Source organism: Channa argus, chromosome 23 (assembly GCF_033026475.1).
Source record: "Channa argus isolate prfri chromosome 23, Channa argus male v1.0, whole genome shotgun sequence".
NCBI classification, from domain to species: Eukaryota; Metazoa; Chordata; class Actinopteri; order Anabantiformes; family Channidae; genus Channa; species Channa argus.
The window spans coordinates 7,433,344-7,453,401 of NC_090219.1; the positions used below are offsets into that span (position 1 = coordinate 7,433,344).

General features: G+C 38.8%; 1 protein-coding gene across 7 annotated transcripts in view; it reads right to left on the reverse strand.

Annotated features, from left to right (window-relative positions):
• Positions 1 to 20,058, reverse strand: part of zranb3 (zinc finger, RAN-binding domain containing 3) — a 76,734-nt gene that overhangs the window by 25,770 nt on the left and 30,906 nt on the right. For 6 of the 7 annotated variants that reach the window (XM_067492821.1, XM_067492822.1, XM_067492819.1 and 3 more), the window contains exons 10-15: positions 16,733 to 16,852; positions 15,999 to 16,178; positions 15,466 to 15,639; positions 14,207 to 14,684; positions 8,413 to 8,712; positions 2,500 to 2,660 (exon numbers count right to left, since the gene is read on the reverse strand). In XM_067492821.1, the coding sequence (XP_067348922.1) occupies positions 2,500 to 2,660; positions 8,413 to 8,712; positions 14,207 to 14,684; positions 15,466 to 15,639; positions 15,999 to 16,178; positions 16,733 to 16,852 (1,413 nt within the window). The remainder of the gene's footprint in view (positions 1 to 2,499; positions 2,661 to 8,412; positions 8,713 to 14,206; positions 14,685 to 15,465; positions 15,640 to 15,998; positions 16,179 to 16,732; positions 16,853 to 20,058) is intronic. The other variant, XM_067492823.1, reaches the window with a different exon arrangement.

Genomic DNA, 20,058 nt, shown 5'->3' on the forward strand with positions numbered 1-20,058 from the left:
AATTTAAATGAGCATTTCAGGAGTTTGTCAGACATGACAGCATAACAAGAGCCACAAAATATGGGGAGTCAAAACAAAAAACTTCATAGTAAGTTTCCACAACATACAGTAATGTGTGTCTGAATCACCCTGATGTGGTAAACCTCACTCATCTGGTACTCCTTGTGTTGACAAGTAACAAACCACCCACCCGCCTTAGTACAGGGAGAGTGAATCCTTGAATAAAACAACACGTAGAAAATGGACATAAAACTCCTCATACTATCAATATTTCTCATTCAAGCCCTGGTGACAAATCTTCCTCTGATTGTGCACCAAGCGGCCCCCTGTGTGACTTCCATGCTTGGCCAAGGATTATCCCGATGTGACAGCTTTCTAGCCCGAATTCCTCCAGTTTATCATTTAAACGACAGTGGGGGACATTTATCTCTACGGCTTATCGTCTCAGCCACGCGTATGTGGCACTTGTCTATTGCCATCAGGGTAATATTCCATTGGTGATTCAGTTCAGCGCGTTGGTCTACTCTATGTAAAAGCCTCTTGTCTGTTATCTACGTTAGTGGGGAAGTAATCTGATTCCTCATGAATGAAACAAAAGGGTGTTAAGTATCACAATTCGATCAATACAGAGGTTTGCTGGCAAGTGGCACTCAAGTGGAGTGCCAAGAAACCACAGGAGTGTAATCAGACTCAGGTTAAACGAGAGTTTGTCGTAGTCTGTTGAGATACAGGAAGCTCCAGAGATTTCAACAACAAAAGAAGCTGAAATAACCCTTTTTCTTGATTATCTGAATGAAATTCTTGAACTCTTCACACAAGAACATGACATGATTGGTTGTTGTATGTAAACTATCTCTTGTTCTGTTGTAATTTACCTCTAAGTGCTAGCAAGCAATGTTTGCTATGAAAAAAAAACAAGGTTATTTAACGTCACTGTGTAATTTCATTATTAAATGCTAAATGTTAGATTTTCGTGTTTCCATGCTCAAAGTATTTAATCAGAATACATTTCTGACATGTGCAAAGTGGTTTCCGGCAGATAAAATGGTTTACAGCTGCCAGAAAAATAAGATAAGGCATTGTTCTGGCTTTTCCATAAAAATTTGTTGATTCGTTTGCAGAAAATGTACCAAGATGGATCCACATCAAGTTGTGAGAACAATATTTGCATTTCTGCTTATCTTTTTTATGAAGCAATGATTTTACAAACACATGCGACTTTCAAACACCCCACCAAACATATTAAATAAAAATAAAAAATTATTTGGTAAGTGGTGAAGGTGAAAAAGATGGAAGAAGGCAGAAGATGGGCCGCAATCATAATCCTCTGTTAAATCCTTAACATTTAATTCGTGTTGAACTAAACAATATAAATGGAGCTTTTCTCTTAATTTTTACCACACAGTCTCAATCTTAGGGAAAAGAAAACGAACATCTGAAAAGACAAACAGGCTCCTATTCCTCTGCCATGAGTCAGAGTTGGTATCAAGTATCAGTATTTATGCACTGTACAAATGTATAAGAACATATTATAGCAGGTCTTCAAGTCTGAGCTCAAGTTGGTTTGGTTGCCATGGAGCTTGTAACTGGAGCAATTTGCAGTTCTTTCAATCACCATTAGATCAGAAAAAAAATCTTTTGTTCACCTTTCCTTTCTTTATCTCTAACTGTTTTCTCACTCCTGTCTTCATGGTTAATTGGCAATGTGTGAAAGAACTTCATGTCTCTTATTTTGATTGTTTTCAGCTCTAAATTAATAAAAAAAACATCTTAATTGCATTAAGAGTACATGCCGTATGGTCTTATATCTATTACTCTTTAGACCTGAAATATAAACTTGGTTAGTTAAAGCAGCTGCTGTTTCCTGAGCCACACAAAATAATAGGACTGCATTTTAGCATCTTTGGCTGGTTCACTGCATTAGACAATACTTGCCATTGTTTGTTCCTTAACTGCAAAAAAATTTGGTCCAGACACCTTGTTAATGGTCTTTGGGTTAGACTTATTAGAGACCACCACCAAATGTATCTATTGCATCTTTATTGCTCCGTAGCTACAGCGGATATTATTTCCCATTTATAATTAAACTGGTAAAAAATCTAATATGAAATTTGTTTTCCTGAATGTGTTGTTTAAATGTGAAAAAGGGCTGATGTGTGCACTTTCAAATACACCTTTCACCTTCTGCTTTGGAACATGATTGGAATAACATTTATAGTTAGGAAAGATTTCCAGTAATTCAAACTTGAAAGGATTAAGGCAAAGTCAAGTTGCAGTCTTTTGTCTCAATTCAACAATGTGAACTCTGCAAATATCAAAGAAAGTAGGTAAAATTAGTAAAGGCATAACAGTATTTCCTATAACTGCACCACCTACTCACAACTTCGAGAAAAAAAGAGAAGTCTGGGAAAATCATTAGTAAAACATCTCCACCTCTTCTGAGATGATTCTAACCATGAACTAATTAGCACAATCAAGCACTAACAAAGGCAGCAGTACCTTGGTGTACAGATATATTCGGTCAGTGTACTGGCTGGCGCAGAACTGCAGGTCTGGGTAAACAGGATGGGCGGTGCTGGCGTCATCTCCATCATTGCCCTCATCATCATCGTCATTAGCATCAGCAGCAGAAGACAAACATGCCGCAGCTCTCTGGTCTGCTGGGAAAGAGAAAGGGGCTGAATAATAACTCACTGAGAGTATGTTATTGGCTCATTATTGGCTTTCACAGCTTTATTTTACCTCTGTTTGCTCCTCTGGTGATGCAATGACTAATAGAGGCATTAAACTCCAGCAGCATGTACGATTTATTACACAGAGAACAATATTGAGAAGATATGAACATTGAATATATTTATGGGTACTGCTGTCAAAGACTTGATTTTAGAATCGGAAATAGAAATGTTGTAATTATCTTGAAGCCGTTTTCATGTAAATATGAATGAAGGTTAATTTTGCTGCTTGGTATCACCAGTTGATGTAGCAACATCCTACACATGGAGGTCTTAGCATGAAACTGGATCTCATTGGACATTCTTGATAGTACTCAACTGTTTAAAGCACACACACACACACACACACACACATATACATATATATATATATATATATATATATATATATATATATATATATATATAAAAGCAAACCCATGTTGCTCCAATTTAGCAATTTGAAAAACTTCCCTGAAAATGTTGAAAGATTTCTTCTTTGCATAGTTAGTTTTACAGCAACTTATTCACTGTAACTTGATAATGGCCAGAGAGGGTGGGCAGAGCACAGTGGATTAATTTTGACTCAGATACAAGTCATGCTGTAGCTTTAAACAAAAGAACCTACAAGTCACAAAGCTGAAAAGACAGCTGTTTTCTTAGCTCATTGTCACACAACAAAAAGCTCTTGGAGGTAGCAAATTTGTTAGCTGTCAGTTAACTTGGCCACTGACAACATAATAAGTTCATACAGTTAATTTAAAAGTTATTTTTCTACCATCATCTGCTGTGTCCTAACCGTTCTTCTTTTGTGGAGCTGTTTAGTCTGGTAAAGAAGCTTAAAATAAAGTGGCTTGTGCTGCACAGCTAATAAGCTACCACAATTTGATTTCTTAATTTCCTCAAAAGGTCAGCACTTTCAAGGTGGTTAGTGACCTAAATGTGTGCATTGGAGTTCAACAACAGATTTTTCTGCACAAGTACAGTATGTTGTTTTAAATGCTGGATTTACTGGGCTATAATCTTTCCTACAAAATGTTCCTCATTTGCTGTGGTGTCTAGGTGGCCTAATGTGCTGAAACAACGTTTTGACAAACAACTATTATCCCCCTACTGTATAATGTATAATACTGTATAGTATTTATGGCTACAGCGTGTGTTACCAGAGGACAGCTTCTAAGTCTCTGTACAGGCCCGACTGTTCTAAACCTGGCAACCTCTCTATAACAAATGAAGCTGCTCAGTTAGCTCAGCTGTGCTCCCCATAAAACCTACACATGTTGGTACTGTCTTTATACTAAGCTAGTGCAATCAAATGTTAAATGCTTTAATGTTGGATAATACTGTGCAGCCAAAGATGCCCAAGACTTTGACAGAAAGACATTCCAATTTATTTTTCACAGGTTTCACATGAATTTGCTGAACAACAGCATGGAAACACAGCTAGAGAGTAAAAGAGAGTGAGAGAAAGTGATAAAATGACTGTCACAGATGGAGAGAAACAGAAAGAGAAGAGAAAGAGCAGGTCATTAATGTCAGCTATGTAGCTCGCTCATCCTGCCAGCATCTAGCAAGAAAAGGTCAGGCGGTGGAAATGAGACCGCCGCTGCTCGACCACGCTTCATTTAGACAATGACCTATAACACTCTGATAATACTTGCCTTAAATCACTTCGCGTGGCCAGTTGTCTGCCTTGTCAGTGTGTGTAAGTGTGTGAGAGACTGTGCGTGTGTGTACCCATTTGGCTTGCTAATGGGGAGAAAAAAACTGACACAGACTGATGTCTGTGACAAGAGTGTTTCCATTGAACAAGTGCTGCCATGAACCTGCAGCAAATCTCTAGCGGTTATGGGACAGAATCAGCTTTTGTAATGAAACACAGAGAAGGCTGAATGACAGAAGAACATACTGGAACAAAGACATCTCTCCCATCATGCTTTGAAGGCAGGCTTGAATCCATGGTGTCAACCCGAACAAGCTGAACATTTTAATATTATGGTGTCATAATTTTGAAAGAAAATTATGTAACTACTTGCTGTTTTCACTGGTTTAATGTAGTTATAGTTCAGCTGGAAAAAGGTGAAGTCAGTTTCCTGCACCAATTAAGATTTAGCTAAATTTGAATCAAATGTCATAGAGCTATTTCTCTCTTAAGTCTCTTAAGTTAAAAGATCACTCTCAAGCACAACTGTTTTATTATTATAATATTGTGAATGTGTATTTATTGCTTCAAAAATATTTCAGTTTTGAAACTAACTTTTTAGAGGCTTGTTTTTAGGGCTCTACTTAAAACCAGATAATTCAGTAAAAGCAACTTTAAAGGCAAGATTTGCAGCATGTTCGAACATTGGATAAACCTTATTTTTTTAGATTATATAATTGTTTGTAGATATGCACTAAAAGTTATTGTAAAATTGAAAGGTGTTGTCAATTCAATACTTCAATAAAGTAAGACTACTGTAACACTAAAACAACACTGGAACTGATCCAGAAATATTAACTAAAAGTTTTGGAGAATTAAGAAAATTTCAATATTTCTGCCTTATTATTACATTTTGCAGCATTCTTAAGGGCTGTGCAGGGCTCGGCAGAGCAGAGTAAAATAATGTCCATTCCCATCCTCATCCCCAAGCCTGGTAGAAATTGGGGAGGGTTGTGCCAGGAAGGGCATCCAGCGTAAAAACTGTGCCAAATCAACATGTGGATGAATGATCCGCATGGTGACCCCTGAACTCACGGGATAAGCTGAAAGGACAAAAAAAAAAAAAAAGTCGAAAGCAAAAATACTCATAAGGACACATTGTAAGCAACAATTAATGTAAACCTGGAGATATGGTATTTTAAATCCTACTGACAAATCCTGATGTATAACTACTAAAATATAATTATCATAGGCTTTGTATTTATCAAAAACCTTTGAACTAGTCAAAAAGGTTGAGTTAAAGGCTCAATTTCTGCAATGTAAATGAAAATAAGACATTATTTACCTCAGGGCAGTCCTGATGACTGCAACATACGGTTCACTTCTACAGCACTAGATCCATCACTACACTCATAATATACTCTATAATATGGCTCCTCTGCAGTGGTCTTTTTAAATAATTACTTCTTTCCTTCAGTTTTTTAATCATTATTTATCTGCTGTCAGTGACACTCGACACCTTTTACAAGTGCATGTTACTGAAGATGTCTGCTTTTGCATGAGAATTTACAGTAGTTACATTCTATAGCTAATACCTAATATTTGTGATACAATTTGATGTAAAAAAAAAAAAAATTGTTGGACTATGAGATCATCCTAATAAGCCATTTCTTCTCCTTGACCTATCCTGCACAACGTCCATATCTTTCATTTTTATGTTTGCCCTTGTTACAGGCACAATCTTCCAGGGTCTGGTACATGCTGTTCTGATCTCACCCTGGCTTCAGCTGGAATGGACCACTTTGTATCTCAAAATACCCAGCTGAAAGCATAATGCAGAGCTACAAACCTACAAGCACAACATTTTTAGGACAGTAGCGTTTCACAAAATCCCATCTATCTGTCCTTCTACATCTGTAATGAAACCTAGCAGTTCTGCAATGTGCACCATGTATTTGTTGTAAGCGTTTTTTTCCCCCTTTCCCTGTTTGCAGTGGCGGAACGCGCCAGCTGCATTAAGTGGGCCATTTATACGATGGGGGCAATTCATCTTACAAAGCCGTCTTATTAGACTGTCACTTACACAGTATGAACAGTGCCTTCAAAACACCCCAAGGGATTTATCTGTTATTTTACTGCGAAAGAAAGAAAACAACGCCTAATTAGATTGAGTCATCTCAACTTTTGCAGGATCGAAACAAAAGATGTGTTAAAAAAAAAGAAAAAAAAAAGGGTTCTTGTGAAAACATTTGGTGCAGCTGATGCTGCTAAAACATTTGAACTACCCCAACAAAAACCAAAAACATGCAGCCATGTTTAAATGTTGTGGTCATGCAGACAGACGGAGCGACAGACAGTAGAAAGAGAGAGGGGGGGGGGAAGAGAGAGAGAGAGAGAGAGAGAGAGAGAGGTGGAGGAGTGATTGCCTGTCTGTGCTCTGCGGAAAGTAATCTCAGAGCAATCAAGAAGTGGGGGCGGCCGACAGCTCTGCGGTTTGCCTTCTAAAACCACGGGCAGGTAGAGGAAAATCATTAGGCACCGCTCCTGACCCCATAGGTCACTTTTATTGGACAACTGCTGTGTTTCATATTAAACCCACACTGCCTGAGATGGACTGGCAATGGCATGCAACTAAAAAACCGATGGATAGACAGATAGGCAGATAGACAGACACACAAGCAGATAAACAAAAGAATAGAAAGACAGTTAAACAGAAAAATGCACACACAGACAGACAACAGGTAATAGTCAAGAGAAAGATAAATAGATATTAATGGTCTTCAGGGAATAGCACATGTCTACAGGGGACGCAGGGGGCCAAGTAGGCCTCCAGCAGTGTCTCTTTAGTGCTGCCATTTCTGATCGACAGTGAGGCTTTTATCTCTCCCCTGAAGTCGAACTAAATAGAGGTGTGTTTTTTTTTTTTTTTTTTTTTAAGAAAGCAGGCTTTTCACTCACCTTTAGTATTTTTCTGCCTGAGAGTACTGGGGTTGGGGGAAGGGGGGCACCCAGTGTAGAAGGCACTGCAGGGGAAGCTGCAATGGGATTCAATCCTAGACTGTTGGGGGGCACAGGTAGCTACAGAGATGGGAAATTAACCACTTGACAATCTCTGAGCACTAATAGATGTCAAAGTGTGTGTGTGTGGCTCTAAAAAGAAAGGAATCTGCCAGGTTGTAGCACACTGATCTTAGAATGTTAAAGGGTAATAGGGGTTGATAGCTTGCCTGATAAAACCTAAATGGTTTGTGCAATATTACTTTCCATGTTAAGTATTCTATCAAACAGCTTTAAAAACAGCTCTGAACTATTATCAGGTCAGTTTCATTCTCTAATATCTGAAACCCAAAATCTCTGCACACTTTTAGAGGCAACACCCAGGTCAGAAGCTTTTTTTAGACTTTGCTAGTCTGGCAATTTTTTTTAGCGCTTTTTATATTATGCACAGTGTAATTAGTTCTTTGTAATTAGCACAATTTATTGCTTTGCATATCCCTTTGAGACACAGATACTTGAACACAGGTCTTAATTTGCAATATTACTGACTGTGTAATTGGGAATTTGTTTCTTCACATTCCTTAGAGACGTAAAGACATGTACAAATATAACCAGAGTGGACAAGGAAAACAGGCTGTGCTTCAAAGATTAGTTGGTAGAGGGAAGATATGTATGCCTTTTATATAATTTGACCTCTGTCCACTTTGTTAAAAACAGCCAGAAGCTCATCATTTGTTGGACAGTGACTGAACCTTAAACCTTGTGTGTACTGTATTTTGGAACTTCAGCAGGTTACTTGTTTCAACAAGCTGCACTCTGGAGATTACAGTAGTAAAGTTTGACTGAGTATCTCCTGAAGCTTCCTTGGTGCAGAAATAGACAATAATCCCAACTAGAAACTAATAATAGTAAGAATAATAATGCCTGGCCCCATATGGAATGAGATGTAGTCCCTCATTGATTTGAAGTGGTGATATTAAATAGCATTATATGGGCAGGTGACAATGCGGCACCAGCCAATTTCCCTAGATATGAAAAGAAGAAGACTGCAGGTGGGATTACCCTGTGTGTGGTCAGGGGGGAGGCAGCCGCCGGAGTCAGCAATGTTGTCGCCTTGCTCTACTGCTGATTGTTTGCCTTCGAACCACCGCTTGTCCTCCTCCTCTGCTTTTCCTAGTTTCTGTTTGTCTTTCAGAGGCTCAACCTCCCCCCTCTTCTTCTCCTCGTTGCTCTGTTTGTCTTTGCACGATTCCAGAGCCTGGGCTTTTCCCAGGCTGAGCTCTGGCTCGCTGTCAGTGCTGGAGATGGCGATGCATGCCTGGTCCTTCTTGGTTAAGGGGGGCTGCTGAGGCCTGGGTGGCTCTGAGCCAGAAAAAGGAAGAGGGAAAGAAGGGAGAGAAATATGAAGATTGCTTTATTGGCCGAGCTGCAGAGTGTAATCAGACTTTGACGAGTTTCATTCCCTGGCGAGATATCCATCATCTGAAGAGTGTGACAGTGTGACAAAATGACTGCTGACATGAAAGTAAAACTCAATATGGCTCATTAGTGATGTTATTAGCTATCACAAGTCTCTAACTGAAGATGTTAGAGGATGCGATTGTGTAAAATGGATAGACATAAGCAGAGATGTAGTGAAATATTTCAAACCCATCTGCTTTTAGGAACACTTTTAAGTTCTCATAGAAGCATTTACACTGAACAGAAAATGTTTCAATAAACGCATACTGACCAATAATTAAAGAACTATATTGATGAAAACAAATAATTCTTTACATCTTGTTCAGCAGCATGGCAATGGTGAAGTTGAGCATTGCAGATGGAACACCTGGCAACCCCCATTCACCAGCTCTTGGATCAAACAGCCAATATATAATTTGCTGGGAGAATGAATTATGTTCACGTGACATTGTTTTGTTAATTGCTCAACTGCATCATGTACAATCAAACCTAAACAAAATAATTGTCAGCAATTGCTGCATCTGTGCACCAAGGCAGGGTTTAAACAACTGATAATAGCGGACTGCCAATCGCAGACCTTGCTTTTGAAGAATCAGCTAACAGCACCTTGTAGACCAGATATTAAGCTTGATCTGCAGTTCCACCTTTAAACCAGCCATGTGACTGTCATTAATGCATGATGCTGTCATTTTGTGAAGGTCAAGCTGAAATGTAGCCACAAAAATGTTAACAAATACAGGGATTATGCCGAAATTATGCTGAAAATATTACTTTAGGTATATTCACTAATACACTGAACATGTATGAATGCTGATGTCTCTGATGTCTGATTAGCTGCTGACAGACAGGAACACAGTTATTTACAGCAAAATGTAAATGTAACTAAGTCTGAGGAGAACTTCTTCAAGAGAAGTGCTATACAATTGTTTTTTTCGACTTTCCGAGTTAAATTTAAATCACATTCTTTCACATTATTTGTTGAACTTGAGGTGTGAAATCTAACAAGACAGTAAGTTGTGAGTCTCTGATGCAGAGGTCTAATTAGTGAGCTTGCCTCTCACTGGCTTGTTTCTTCAAAAGGCCAGCCACTAGTCGGCTTCCTCAAATGTCATCCGAGTCTCCGGGCTCCTGGCCCCGCCGTTGCCCCCCTTCGTTAACAAGCCGAGCGAGACCGCGGAGAGACGACTCAATTTGTGTTAAGCTGTCCCCATCGAGGAAGATGTTAACAGGGAAATCCTACAGGGCCGTGCCTCAACTTTACCACTCAACCTCCTTGTCCCCCCCCTCCCCCAATTGGGCCCCCATTATGTCTGTAGTGGCTTGATAAGGTTTGAAAATATGTCTTGAATCTAGACACACAAACATATAACTGTACCCAAACACATTCAAAAGCATGTGATCCTACGCAGGAACCAACAACACAAGTTAATGAGATTTCACATAAACAAACAGCACACTCAAGTATTTGAATGAAGCAGCAAGAGCTTTTTTTGGAACAGCTCCAGCCCATGGTAATGAAGTGTTAAACACACAGAGATTCAAAGTCTTCAAATGATCTATGATATCAAACCATCAAAAATTCAACTGGACTTTGCTGTTAAATGATAAAAATCTGGGAAAAACAAATCAGGTGATAGAGTTCTATGTGACAGAGACAGGAGATAACCAAATTGCCCTCTTCCTGTATACATCTCTCGCAGCAGGTGCTGAGAGAAAAATTGTTGGTCCACCGGTGAAAGAGCTGAAGGACTGAACCGTGCCCACGCTCTCTGCCCAAAAAAGCTGCAAACGCAGGAGCTTTGTACCACGGTTACAACCCAAGAATGTTTAGTGGTGTAAAATCAACTACAGGAAATGGTTCAGACTAACCAACCAGAGATGCCAAACCCCTCACATAAGGTGGTAATAATCCTTGACAGTTTGATTAAAAATATAGCACAACAGTGATTCAATTTGTATCCAATTAATGAAAGCTGGTGTTGTCTAACACCTGGAATTTGTTAAGTTCCCCCGCCTGCCACATGGGAAATAATTTTCAGAAGTAAATATGACAGGTGATGGGCACTATGGCTTAACGAATTAAACAAAGAGACCGACCTACTTACTTCACTAACAAGCACTAACTTCACAATGTCCAACAAAAACCGGATGTAATACAAACAGCATAGCTTGTGGGGTGGCAGTGGCTCAGTTGGTAGAATGGCTGCCCACCGAACCCTGGGTCAGAGGTACGCACCCGTTCTTTCCAAAGTGTCCCCTGGACAAGACACTGAACCACCAACAGCCCATTCACATCCCCAGCTGTGCAGTGTTGGTCTGAAGCCCGGTGGAAAATGGGGAGGGTTACATCAGGATAGGCTGACACTGAACTCAAAGGATAAGCCAAGCGGACAAAAAACAAAAACAAAAACAAAAAAAAAACAAAAATACAAACAGCATAGGTTCTCACCAACAATTAAAAAAAAAATCTAAATCCAATTGGCTTTGAACAATAAAATGACTGAGCCTGACTTTTTTCGATTTTCAAAAAGCAAAAACACTATTCAAGGCTAAATCACATATCATTTTCTAACAATTAAAAAAAATGTGTCTAGGACTGGATAACAGGCTAAGAAATCACTCTGCTTTTTGTGTGTTTTTTAATGAAAATTGTAACGAAGACAGTGCTTCATTTGTCATCCATCTTTTTTTCTAACATAAAAATGAAACACACTTAATAAAAACACAATAACCCACCAAAAAACCATTAAGAGCCTATGTTGCTTGTCCACGTGGGTTTCTGTAGTCAACAGGGTGATATTAGCAACAACTCATTAACATTTGAATGACTTTTTCTAATGATTCTGTAGTATACTATGCATAACTAACCTTAGCTATACAGTTTTGCCATTATTCAGGTTTAACTGGTGAGTTTATTTGTGACATATAGTTTAGTTTTTAAAAATAATTATGAGCTTTAAGCAGTAACCACACAACTGTTACCAATATAGACTGCTGTGCTAGAGCCGAAAGCTCAGCAGACGGAGCAACGGTAGCTAAGGAAACGCAGTTAAGTGTCAATTTACCACTTTGACATTTGGTAACCAGCCTCTAACCTGCCATTTATGCCATTTCCGACATAAAGCTTCAATACTTTCCATCTAATCATAAAACGCTTTTTTCCTTCTCATTTCATGTATCTCATTCTTATTCTTTCATTCTTATGTGTCTCATGGTACAACAGACTGCATTCTCGTGCATGATGACTATCCTGCCTTGACAGCTGCTGGCTTGCTTGTTTGCCATGCTGCTCAAATCCACCACTGGTGAAAGCCAAACGTCTATGATATTAAATTCCCTAGTCTTTTACTTTACACATGAAGCCTTAATGTCCTCAAATCATTTCACGTGTTACTAGTCAGTCGTTCTCTGCAACATGTCTTGATTTCAGTGACACAAGCTGACACACCATCATGAATTTCTTTATGTTATTTGTAAGAAATTGTTGCTCTTAAAGAGATAACACCTCTCATATAGGCTCTGACCTGATTATTTACTTACATTTTCCATGAGCTGAGGATAGCAATGCCAAGTTTAGAGCTATCTACATAAATACAGTTGTTATTTTCTAGCACAGTCTGTCATTTACAAATTTAGCTGGTTGTTAAATTCCCCATCTAGTGAGCTGACACAGCCTGCTGCTGTGAATGCAGAGTGGCGCTTCTGACAAAGAAGAGAGTGTGATTGCTGAATAGTTATCAAGCATCTGCTGCAGCTGAGCATAAAATGGGGGGTGCATTTTGGTAAAAAAAAAAAAATGTGTGTGGGTGAATGTGTGGGTGTGTTTTTATGATGCTCAAAGGCTGCGGTACAGGTTATATGAACTATGTGTGTTTTAAGTACACTGACCTTCCTTCCAATGGGCTGAGCTGCAAACAGACCTTTAGCAAATATATATTGTTTACTTACACTAAATACAGATCTGATCTGATCAGAGACTAGAAAGTAATAAATTCAGCGTTGGTTTTTTTTTTAACACATAGGTGAAATATTAAATATGTTATAAACATATTATTAATGTCAACATTTGCAATGTGTCGTACTGGATAATACATGTATTTTGTATGTGTTTACAGCTAAATAAGCATTCTGATTGAGAGATTCATGGATTTTTTTGCGCCTTATATCAACACTCTGGTAAATAAACCCAAGGTGTCTCAAGTGCTGTGTATTTTACTGAGCAGCTACTAGGTATGGACTCATTTTAACAACAAGAAGGTAGAAAGCAGCTCCTAAAATCACAAGTTTTTGTTTGTGCATGGAACAAATGATTGTACTATTACTAGTATATTACTATAAACTATTAGCAAGCCTTTTCATATATATAAGCATGCTTTTTTTAGCTATGTTAACAACTATCATGCTAAGCTTAACTAACTGGTACATTTATTCCTTCTAATTAGTATTCATTTACAAGTAGTTCTGATTTTATCTCGAACACTAAATTATTGCCAGGCAACAGAGAAATATCACTTTACAGTGTTTTTCTGAACCTCACTGAGCTGACAGGGCCAAAGGTTCTGTTCACTTATGAGGTAGATATTGCCAAGATATTTTTCTATATTTTTACCTACTAAAAAGATACAGATTTAGCGGAATTTGAATCACACAGCCTGAAACCATAAAACTATTGGAATCTGCTGCATTGAAAGTAGCACGAACACTAGTGCTCTCTAACTATTCAAGCTGCTGAAACCACATCGAAATTTTGGGGTATTTTTTTTAAGTCATCTCTGAGCCAATCTGATGCTTCTCAGACATTTAAAGAGCATGGACCTGCAGGCTGCCAGGTCATAACGACTTCCCTCCCCTCTCTTTTGCAAGATACAATCATAGGCTGTCAGAGATATCAGCTAGAGCTAGCTCAACTTTTCCCAACTTTGTGCGAGACGTTTGCAGCAATAGTATGCTCCTGTTCTATCTCTCTCAGCTTGACAGGTGAGAATTATACTGTGTCCTTGTCATCTGCAGAAAGAGAGAGAGAGAGAGCAAGACAGACAATATTCTCTGAGCAGAGCTATTTCAGACTCTGGCAAGCCTGCCTCCATCTTTCACTATCACGCATCTCCATCTGGTGAAATCTGTAATGCTGTTCAAAAGTATTATGTCAACAGACTGCTACGATTGATATTGACGGGAGGAAAAATAAAGCAATGAATGGATTTCAGCTTCAGGTGCTTCATTTCAAGCAAGAAATGATGGAATTATTGTCTTTTTCTTAATGGAATCCAGTTTGTTTTGCAATCAGTGAAATTAAGTTTGTGAATTAATCAACAAAAGTGGAACACACAGACAGACACACAAAGTAGGGGAGGATAGATAAGATGATTTGTTATTATTTGTTTCTAAATTGTACCTGAGCTGGCAGCAGATGAAGAGCACGGGAACTCGCACATCTCACAGTAAGGTAACAGACTGCTGTTGGAGTACGTGCAGGCCCCACAGTTCCACTTCTCAGCTGGAGGGTTGGGCCCCGACAGTTTCCACGGGTCCATGATGGAGACCATAGAGCTGGGGCTGCCAGAGGACACTGACCTGGGCATTGACCTTCTTTTCCCCTTGCACAAAGACCTCAGGCTTGGGCTGGACTGCGGTGTCCTTAGCCGTTTCTGCTGCGGGGAGAAGTCCTGGTCAAGTGTGGCAAACATTTTTGAGCAGGACTTTCCTTTTTTTTCCTCATCTTCAGACTTTACTGCACTGCCAGTCAGTTCAGCTCTCTTCCTCGAAGAAACGGAGGGAGATGTTTTCTCTTCTTCTGTCCTTTTTCGTTTCTTCTCTACGCTGGTACTTGGACAGAAGAAAGAACGGATGTCGTGCTGCTTCTCTTTCTCAAACTGTAAAAAAAAGATGCAAGCTCTAATTAATTTAAACCTCCACAGCACACACTTATGGTGGATTAAATACTTTATAGCTTTCAGTTCACATGCACACCTGCACAACACAAACCTTTCTTTTGTTAACATTGCAAATTTCCCTGTATGCAGTCTTTTTATTGGCAACTAAGTTCATCCATAATCTATCAGAGTTATCCCACAGCTATTAGAGTTGGTCTTAGCTTTCATTGGGCGAGAGGTACGGTACAGGACCGATTGCCAGTCTATCCGAAGTCACACAGAAAGGGCCAAATGCCTTCTACCCAGTACCTTCGTGAAGTGAGGCAACAGTACTAAACCTTGCTTCACTCTGCCACCAAGGAACCTCAAGGAAAAAATTCTTTCCTCAGTCAGTGCTTTTGTGTATGGCATATAAATGGTAAATGGTCTGCACACACTCCCACACCTACTATGCAGCTGGCCTACACTCACTAGGACCAACTAAGCTGGGGTTCACGGTCTTGCTCAAGGACACTTCGACATGTGACCAGAGGAGCCAGGGATCAAACAAACAACTGTGGGATTGATGGACGACCGCTCTACCTGCTGCGTCACAGTCGCTCCCCAATATATACTGTATATTATAATCTAGCAAAGCGCTGGAGTGAGAGCAAAGTCTCTTCTGTAGCAAAATGTTTTTGTGTAATTTCTTTAGTTTACTTTAAACTTATCTAAATACAGATTTTAAAAAAATAAACGCTTTACACCATATGTTTTGGGTGAAGTTTCCCAGCTGACTCACATGAGTAAAGAACACATCGTCTTTCGCATTTCCTGCATTGCCCTCCAGTGACAACATCCTCTCACTAGGTGTCCATGCATTGGCAAAGCTGAGGAACTCCCACTTGTCCTTGTCACCCTCATCTGCCTTTAGGTATTCCTTCCTGCCATTTAGAGTGCTGCCGGTCACTGTTTCCTGAGAAACACAGGACATTCAGTTGTTGTTTTTTTCATGTTTCTTTTAGGTTTTCAAAAATCCCATCAATTCAGTATGGAGCAGTATTTTGTTTTAGTTTAGCAGTTGACTTTAATTATAATTCCTTGACAGTTCTAAATATGAATATTACTCTCCACAGCCTCTTCGTCTTATGTTTGAATACATTAGTGTATTCTGCATATAACTGAAACTAAGCGTTTTGCTGATCAATACAAAAAGTTATTTCAGTGATTTATCAGTCAAATTAAAAGTGACATAAACAACCCCTTTAAAACCAGAACCTGTGGTAAAAATCTAGCATTTTTCCTGTTTCTCTGCTATGATGTAACCCACAGCACCTTCCTGTTCAGCATGGACCACATGACGGTGTCGAAGGTGCCCTTGGCGATGAGATAGTGCACGTTGACCGAGGAAGTTTGCCCAATGCGGTGGGCTCGATCTTCAGCCTGCTTGATGTGGCCAGGGTTCCAGTAGAGCTCGGCAAACACCACATGGCTGGCAGCAGTGAAGGTCAAACCCTGGAAAGGACACACATACACACAGATATACACTCACTCATTCATTTTAAAAAGGGTGGCCAAAACATTAGAACCACCTTTTCTTATAATGCACTCCAGTACGAATCACATTAATAATTAATAAACACATTATCAATTATCCCCTTTCTGAGAGTTTCAGCAAAAAAATATAAATTATAACCTTTTAAAAGTAGAATTCATGGCAGAGCCTCCGTATTGGATAGGATTCAATTGCACAGGTGTACCCGATAAAGTGGCCAGTGAGTGTATATATTACACATTTATACACTCAGATTAACTGATGTACAAAACTTTTTAAATTAAACTTAACATTTCTTAGCATTTATTTTTTCTTGCAAATCATTACGATTTCATTTATCCAGTAAGTCATAATTAATAATTATATACACTTAAATCAATCTATTAATTGATGCTTTACAGCACCTATTAATGTCACAGGCAGCCCAGGCAGTAGTGGCAGGAGAGGCCCACAGAAATGGGTCAGAATAAAGGTCTGTGTTCGTGGGTTTCTTTTCAGTATAAACTATTTGTACCTGACCAGCTGCCTGAATGCTAAGGATGGCCACACGTGTCTCCGGGTCACTCTGAAACTTGTTGACCAACTGGATTCGTTCTGAGGATGGTACGCTGCCGTCGATACGGATATAACCAGCCTGTTTTAACAGATGAAAAATACAACAAAAAAATTCAGTTCACAATAGACAGACAGCAACATGACATGTGAACCTCACTTGTAAGTCGCTTTGGATAAAAGCGTCTGCTGATGACTAAATGTAAAATGTAAATGTTTGAAACACATAAGCTTTGAAGGACATGCTGGTTTTTAAAATCAACTCTATCATTGTGAAACTGGTCAATCCATTAACAACGAGCACATTTTCACACAGAGCGATATTCTGGTTAAGCCTAACAGCAAAACTATTAAATTGATCAAGAGGAAGAATGTGTTGTTTCTTTTTTCAAAAGTTACAAAGTCCAATTTTAAAATGTATCAAAGCTCATATGTTAAAGGCCAGATTAACAAAGTATTTTGTGCCTGATAGTGACGCCACATTAGTTATGACATGCCTACCAGCCTGGAAGTGTAGTTTTAGTGTCATCTGATGTGAGCCTTTTTCTTTTATGCTTATGCACTTTAGGAAGAACGTTGTTGATAATTGTGGACATCATGTAAATGACGACTAAAGGTCCACACATTCAGTATTGTCCACCTTTAAAAAGCTGGTGCAGATTTGTGTATAAACATAAAAGGAGAGGAGCATTTTATTATCCTTCCCACTGTACTATTGATATTTCTGTGACAGTGAATGAAATGAATGAAGCACAATAGAAAACACTAAATTGGTTGGAGTAAATAAAACAGCGTACAGTATATAAAAGACAATTAGAGCTGTCGTAATACAATATTTTGGAACAGTTAAAAACACCAAACAAAGAGAGCAGTGGATGAATGTTCATTGAGCATGAACTTGAACTTGACATTCAGTGAGCTGCTAATGCACTGTGCAGAGTTCACTCTTTTGATTTTGGTCCACCGGTCCTGCGGAGCCGTCAGTAGGAGAGTGTGTTCATACTGAGCAGCTCCTATGTGAGAATGTAACTGTAACTACATGAATATGAAGGAGGACCTTGCTGGGAAACAACACGGGTCTGTTTGACTTGTGAAATAAAGGTCAAACTAATGTGCTCATGGAAAACTAGGAGGGTTAGACAAAATCTAAACACCATAAAGTCATTCAGAAAATCAAGCTGATTCTTTAACAATATTGTTTGCTTTATGCACTATATTTACAATTTTAGAATTTTCACAACTTTAGTAAACACACCCTCCAATCAGTTCAACACCAGGTGAGAAATGGGAAAGTGTGGAGCATAAGAGCAGAGATAATGTCTTGTGATTGGAGCGTAGTCACTTGTCTCTGCCGAGCTTCTCATCACGGCGCGTTGCCTATCGCTCCTTTTTTAAGCCCATCTCTGTTAATTGGTGAGTGAGAACGCACCAGAAAGTGAGCGTCTCACATAGGAATGTGTTATCACACGTCATACCACTGCATTACATTCAGCAGACACCTCCACGACCTCTGTGACACACACACAAACACACACATACACAGGCACACACTTGAACTCTTTCACAGGCTGCTGGCGCCAAGCTAAGAGATAGCGTTTCCTTGTGATGACGTGTGAAATGCACCTCAGGAGATTAGTTGTAAAAGTAAAGTTTACTTTCAGTAAGAGAAAAAGACTTTTCTTCAAGAATGAGAAAAAAAAACACACATAAAATTCTATTATGTTTCAAAATATAAATGTGTTAATTGTTTGAATATTGTACCTGTATTACACTATACACAATAATTCAGTGTATAAGTGGAAGACTTTAATTACTTTTGATTTCTAACATCTGCTTCAGATCACCCACTAAACTACTAGCCAAACTTGTGAGTGCAGAGCTTAGTACTCTTTCTTTAAGTTAATCACAGATATGGCAGAGATTTGACAGCAGGACTATTTGATAAAGGAGGAAAATTCAAACATGGGGTCAGGAATCCTTTCTGTACATATTATACTACCATATCTCTGTTAATGAGCCATTTGAGTCGGGTCAGCTTAAAAAAAAAATAAACCTTTGTGACAAAATTAAAGATTAGACATGTAAAACTGCGCTCGCATTTGTTGCAAGGACACTGATAGAGTAACTCAAAAGTACCACATTTTTTAAACATCTGGGTGCTTTAGTAAGAGCATTGTGTTATACAGCAAAATCTCAGGAAGCTGGTTTTGTGATTGGTTATAGCTGGCATTCACACTGAAATGATGAACATAATAAAACAAATTAATGGTCACAGTAAGTGACATAATGTTAAACTGACAGCTGAATATTGCTCTCTTACATTTTCTAGCTTTAAATTGAACAAAGCCCATATATTGACAGATGAACATAAAGCTTTGAGACCTTTAGGTGAAGAAATAAAAGAAATATGTTGATTACTGATTTTAAGGAGTGATAAAATACTATACATAGATAGTGTAATAGGGTAAGTAGCTACATTAAGAAATACAGTAGCTACATGTAGCTATGCAGCTGCAGGAGGAACCTGCCAAACTGTAACCTGGAGATTCTTAACAATTTTAACTGTTAGTAACCATCTGAATTCTTTAATTGGTTTTACAAACTGGATGTAGTGTAGATATATTTTGTTTTAAAGATGGCAGCAGAACTATATGTTAATGAAATACTGAAGACTGAAAGTGCTAGTACTGCACTTTTTCAGTTTGCCACACTATTCCATTATTTTTCTATATTTGTGAGAGTGAGTTACATATTTCTACCAGATGCTGAAAAGTTTGTTGGCTCTCTAACCACTGACTCTAGTATCTCTTTCCAAATACTAACGAGAGCCTTAACATCTGTGTTTCTCTGACAAATAAAGTAGCCATGCCAGTGGGTTGGTTATATGGCTGACAATCCTGGTCGGTTGGTCTGTCCTTTTGCTCCATCCAAAAAAATCTCTCAACGACTTCGGGATAAATTTAAATTTTGACATTCATAATCTTCTGAAGATAAGCCATACTGGCTGGGAGTACAGATTGTTGTTTTGCAGAGACATGCCTTGACTACCAATGGGTAGACTGCCTTCTAATAAGCTACAAAATTGCTTGTTTTAGTTTGATTTGTCTTTGCCTTTTGTGCGATAATCCCGTTAAATTAAAATATGTCCAATATTTTGGTTTAGGATGAAAAAACAATGATCCCAAACCTAAGGTTATGGTTTTTTACAGTAAATATTGCTACAATGTCATTAACTCGCCCAATCAGCATCTACAGCACGCCCGCCACCCCTGTGTCAAGTGCCTGGAA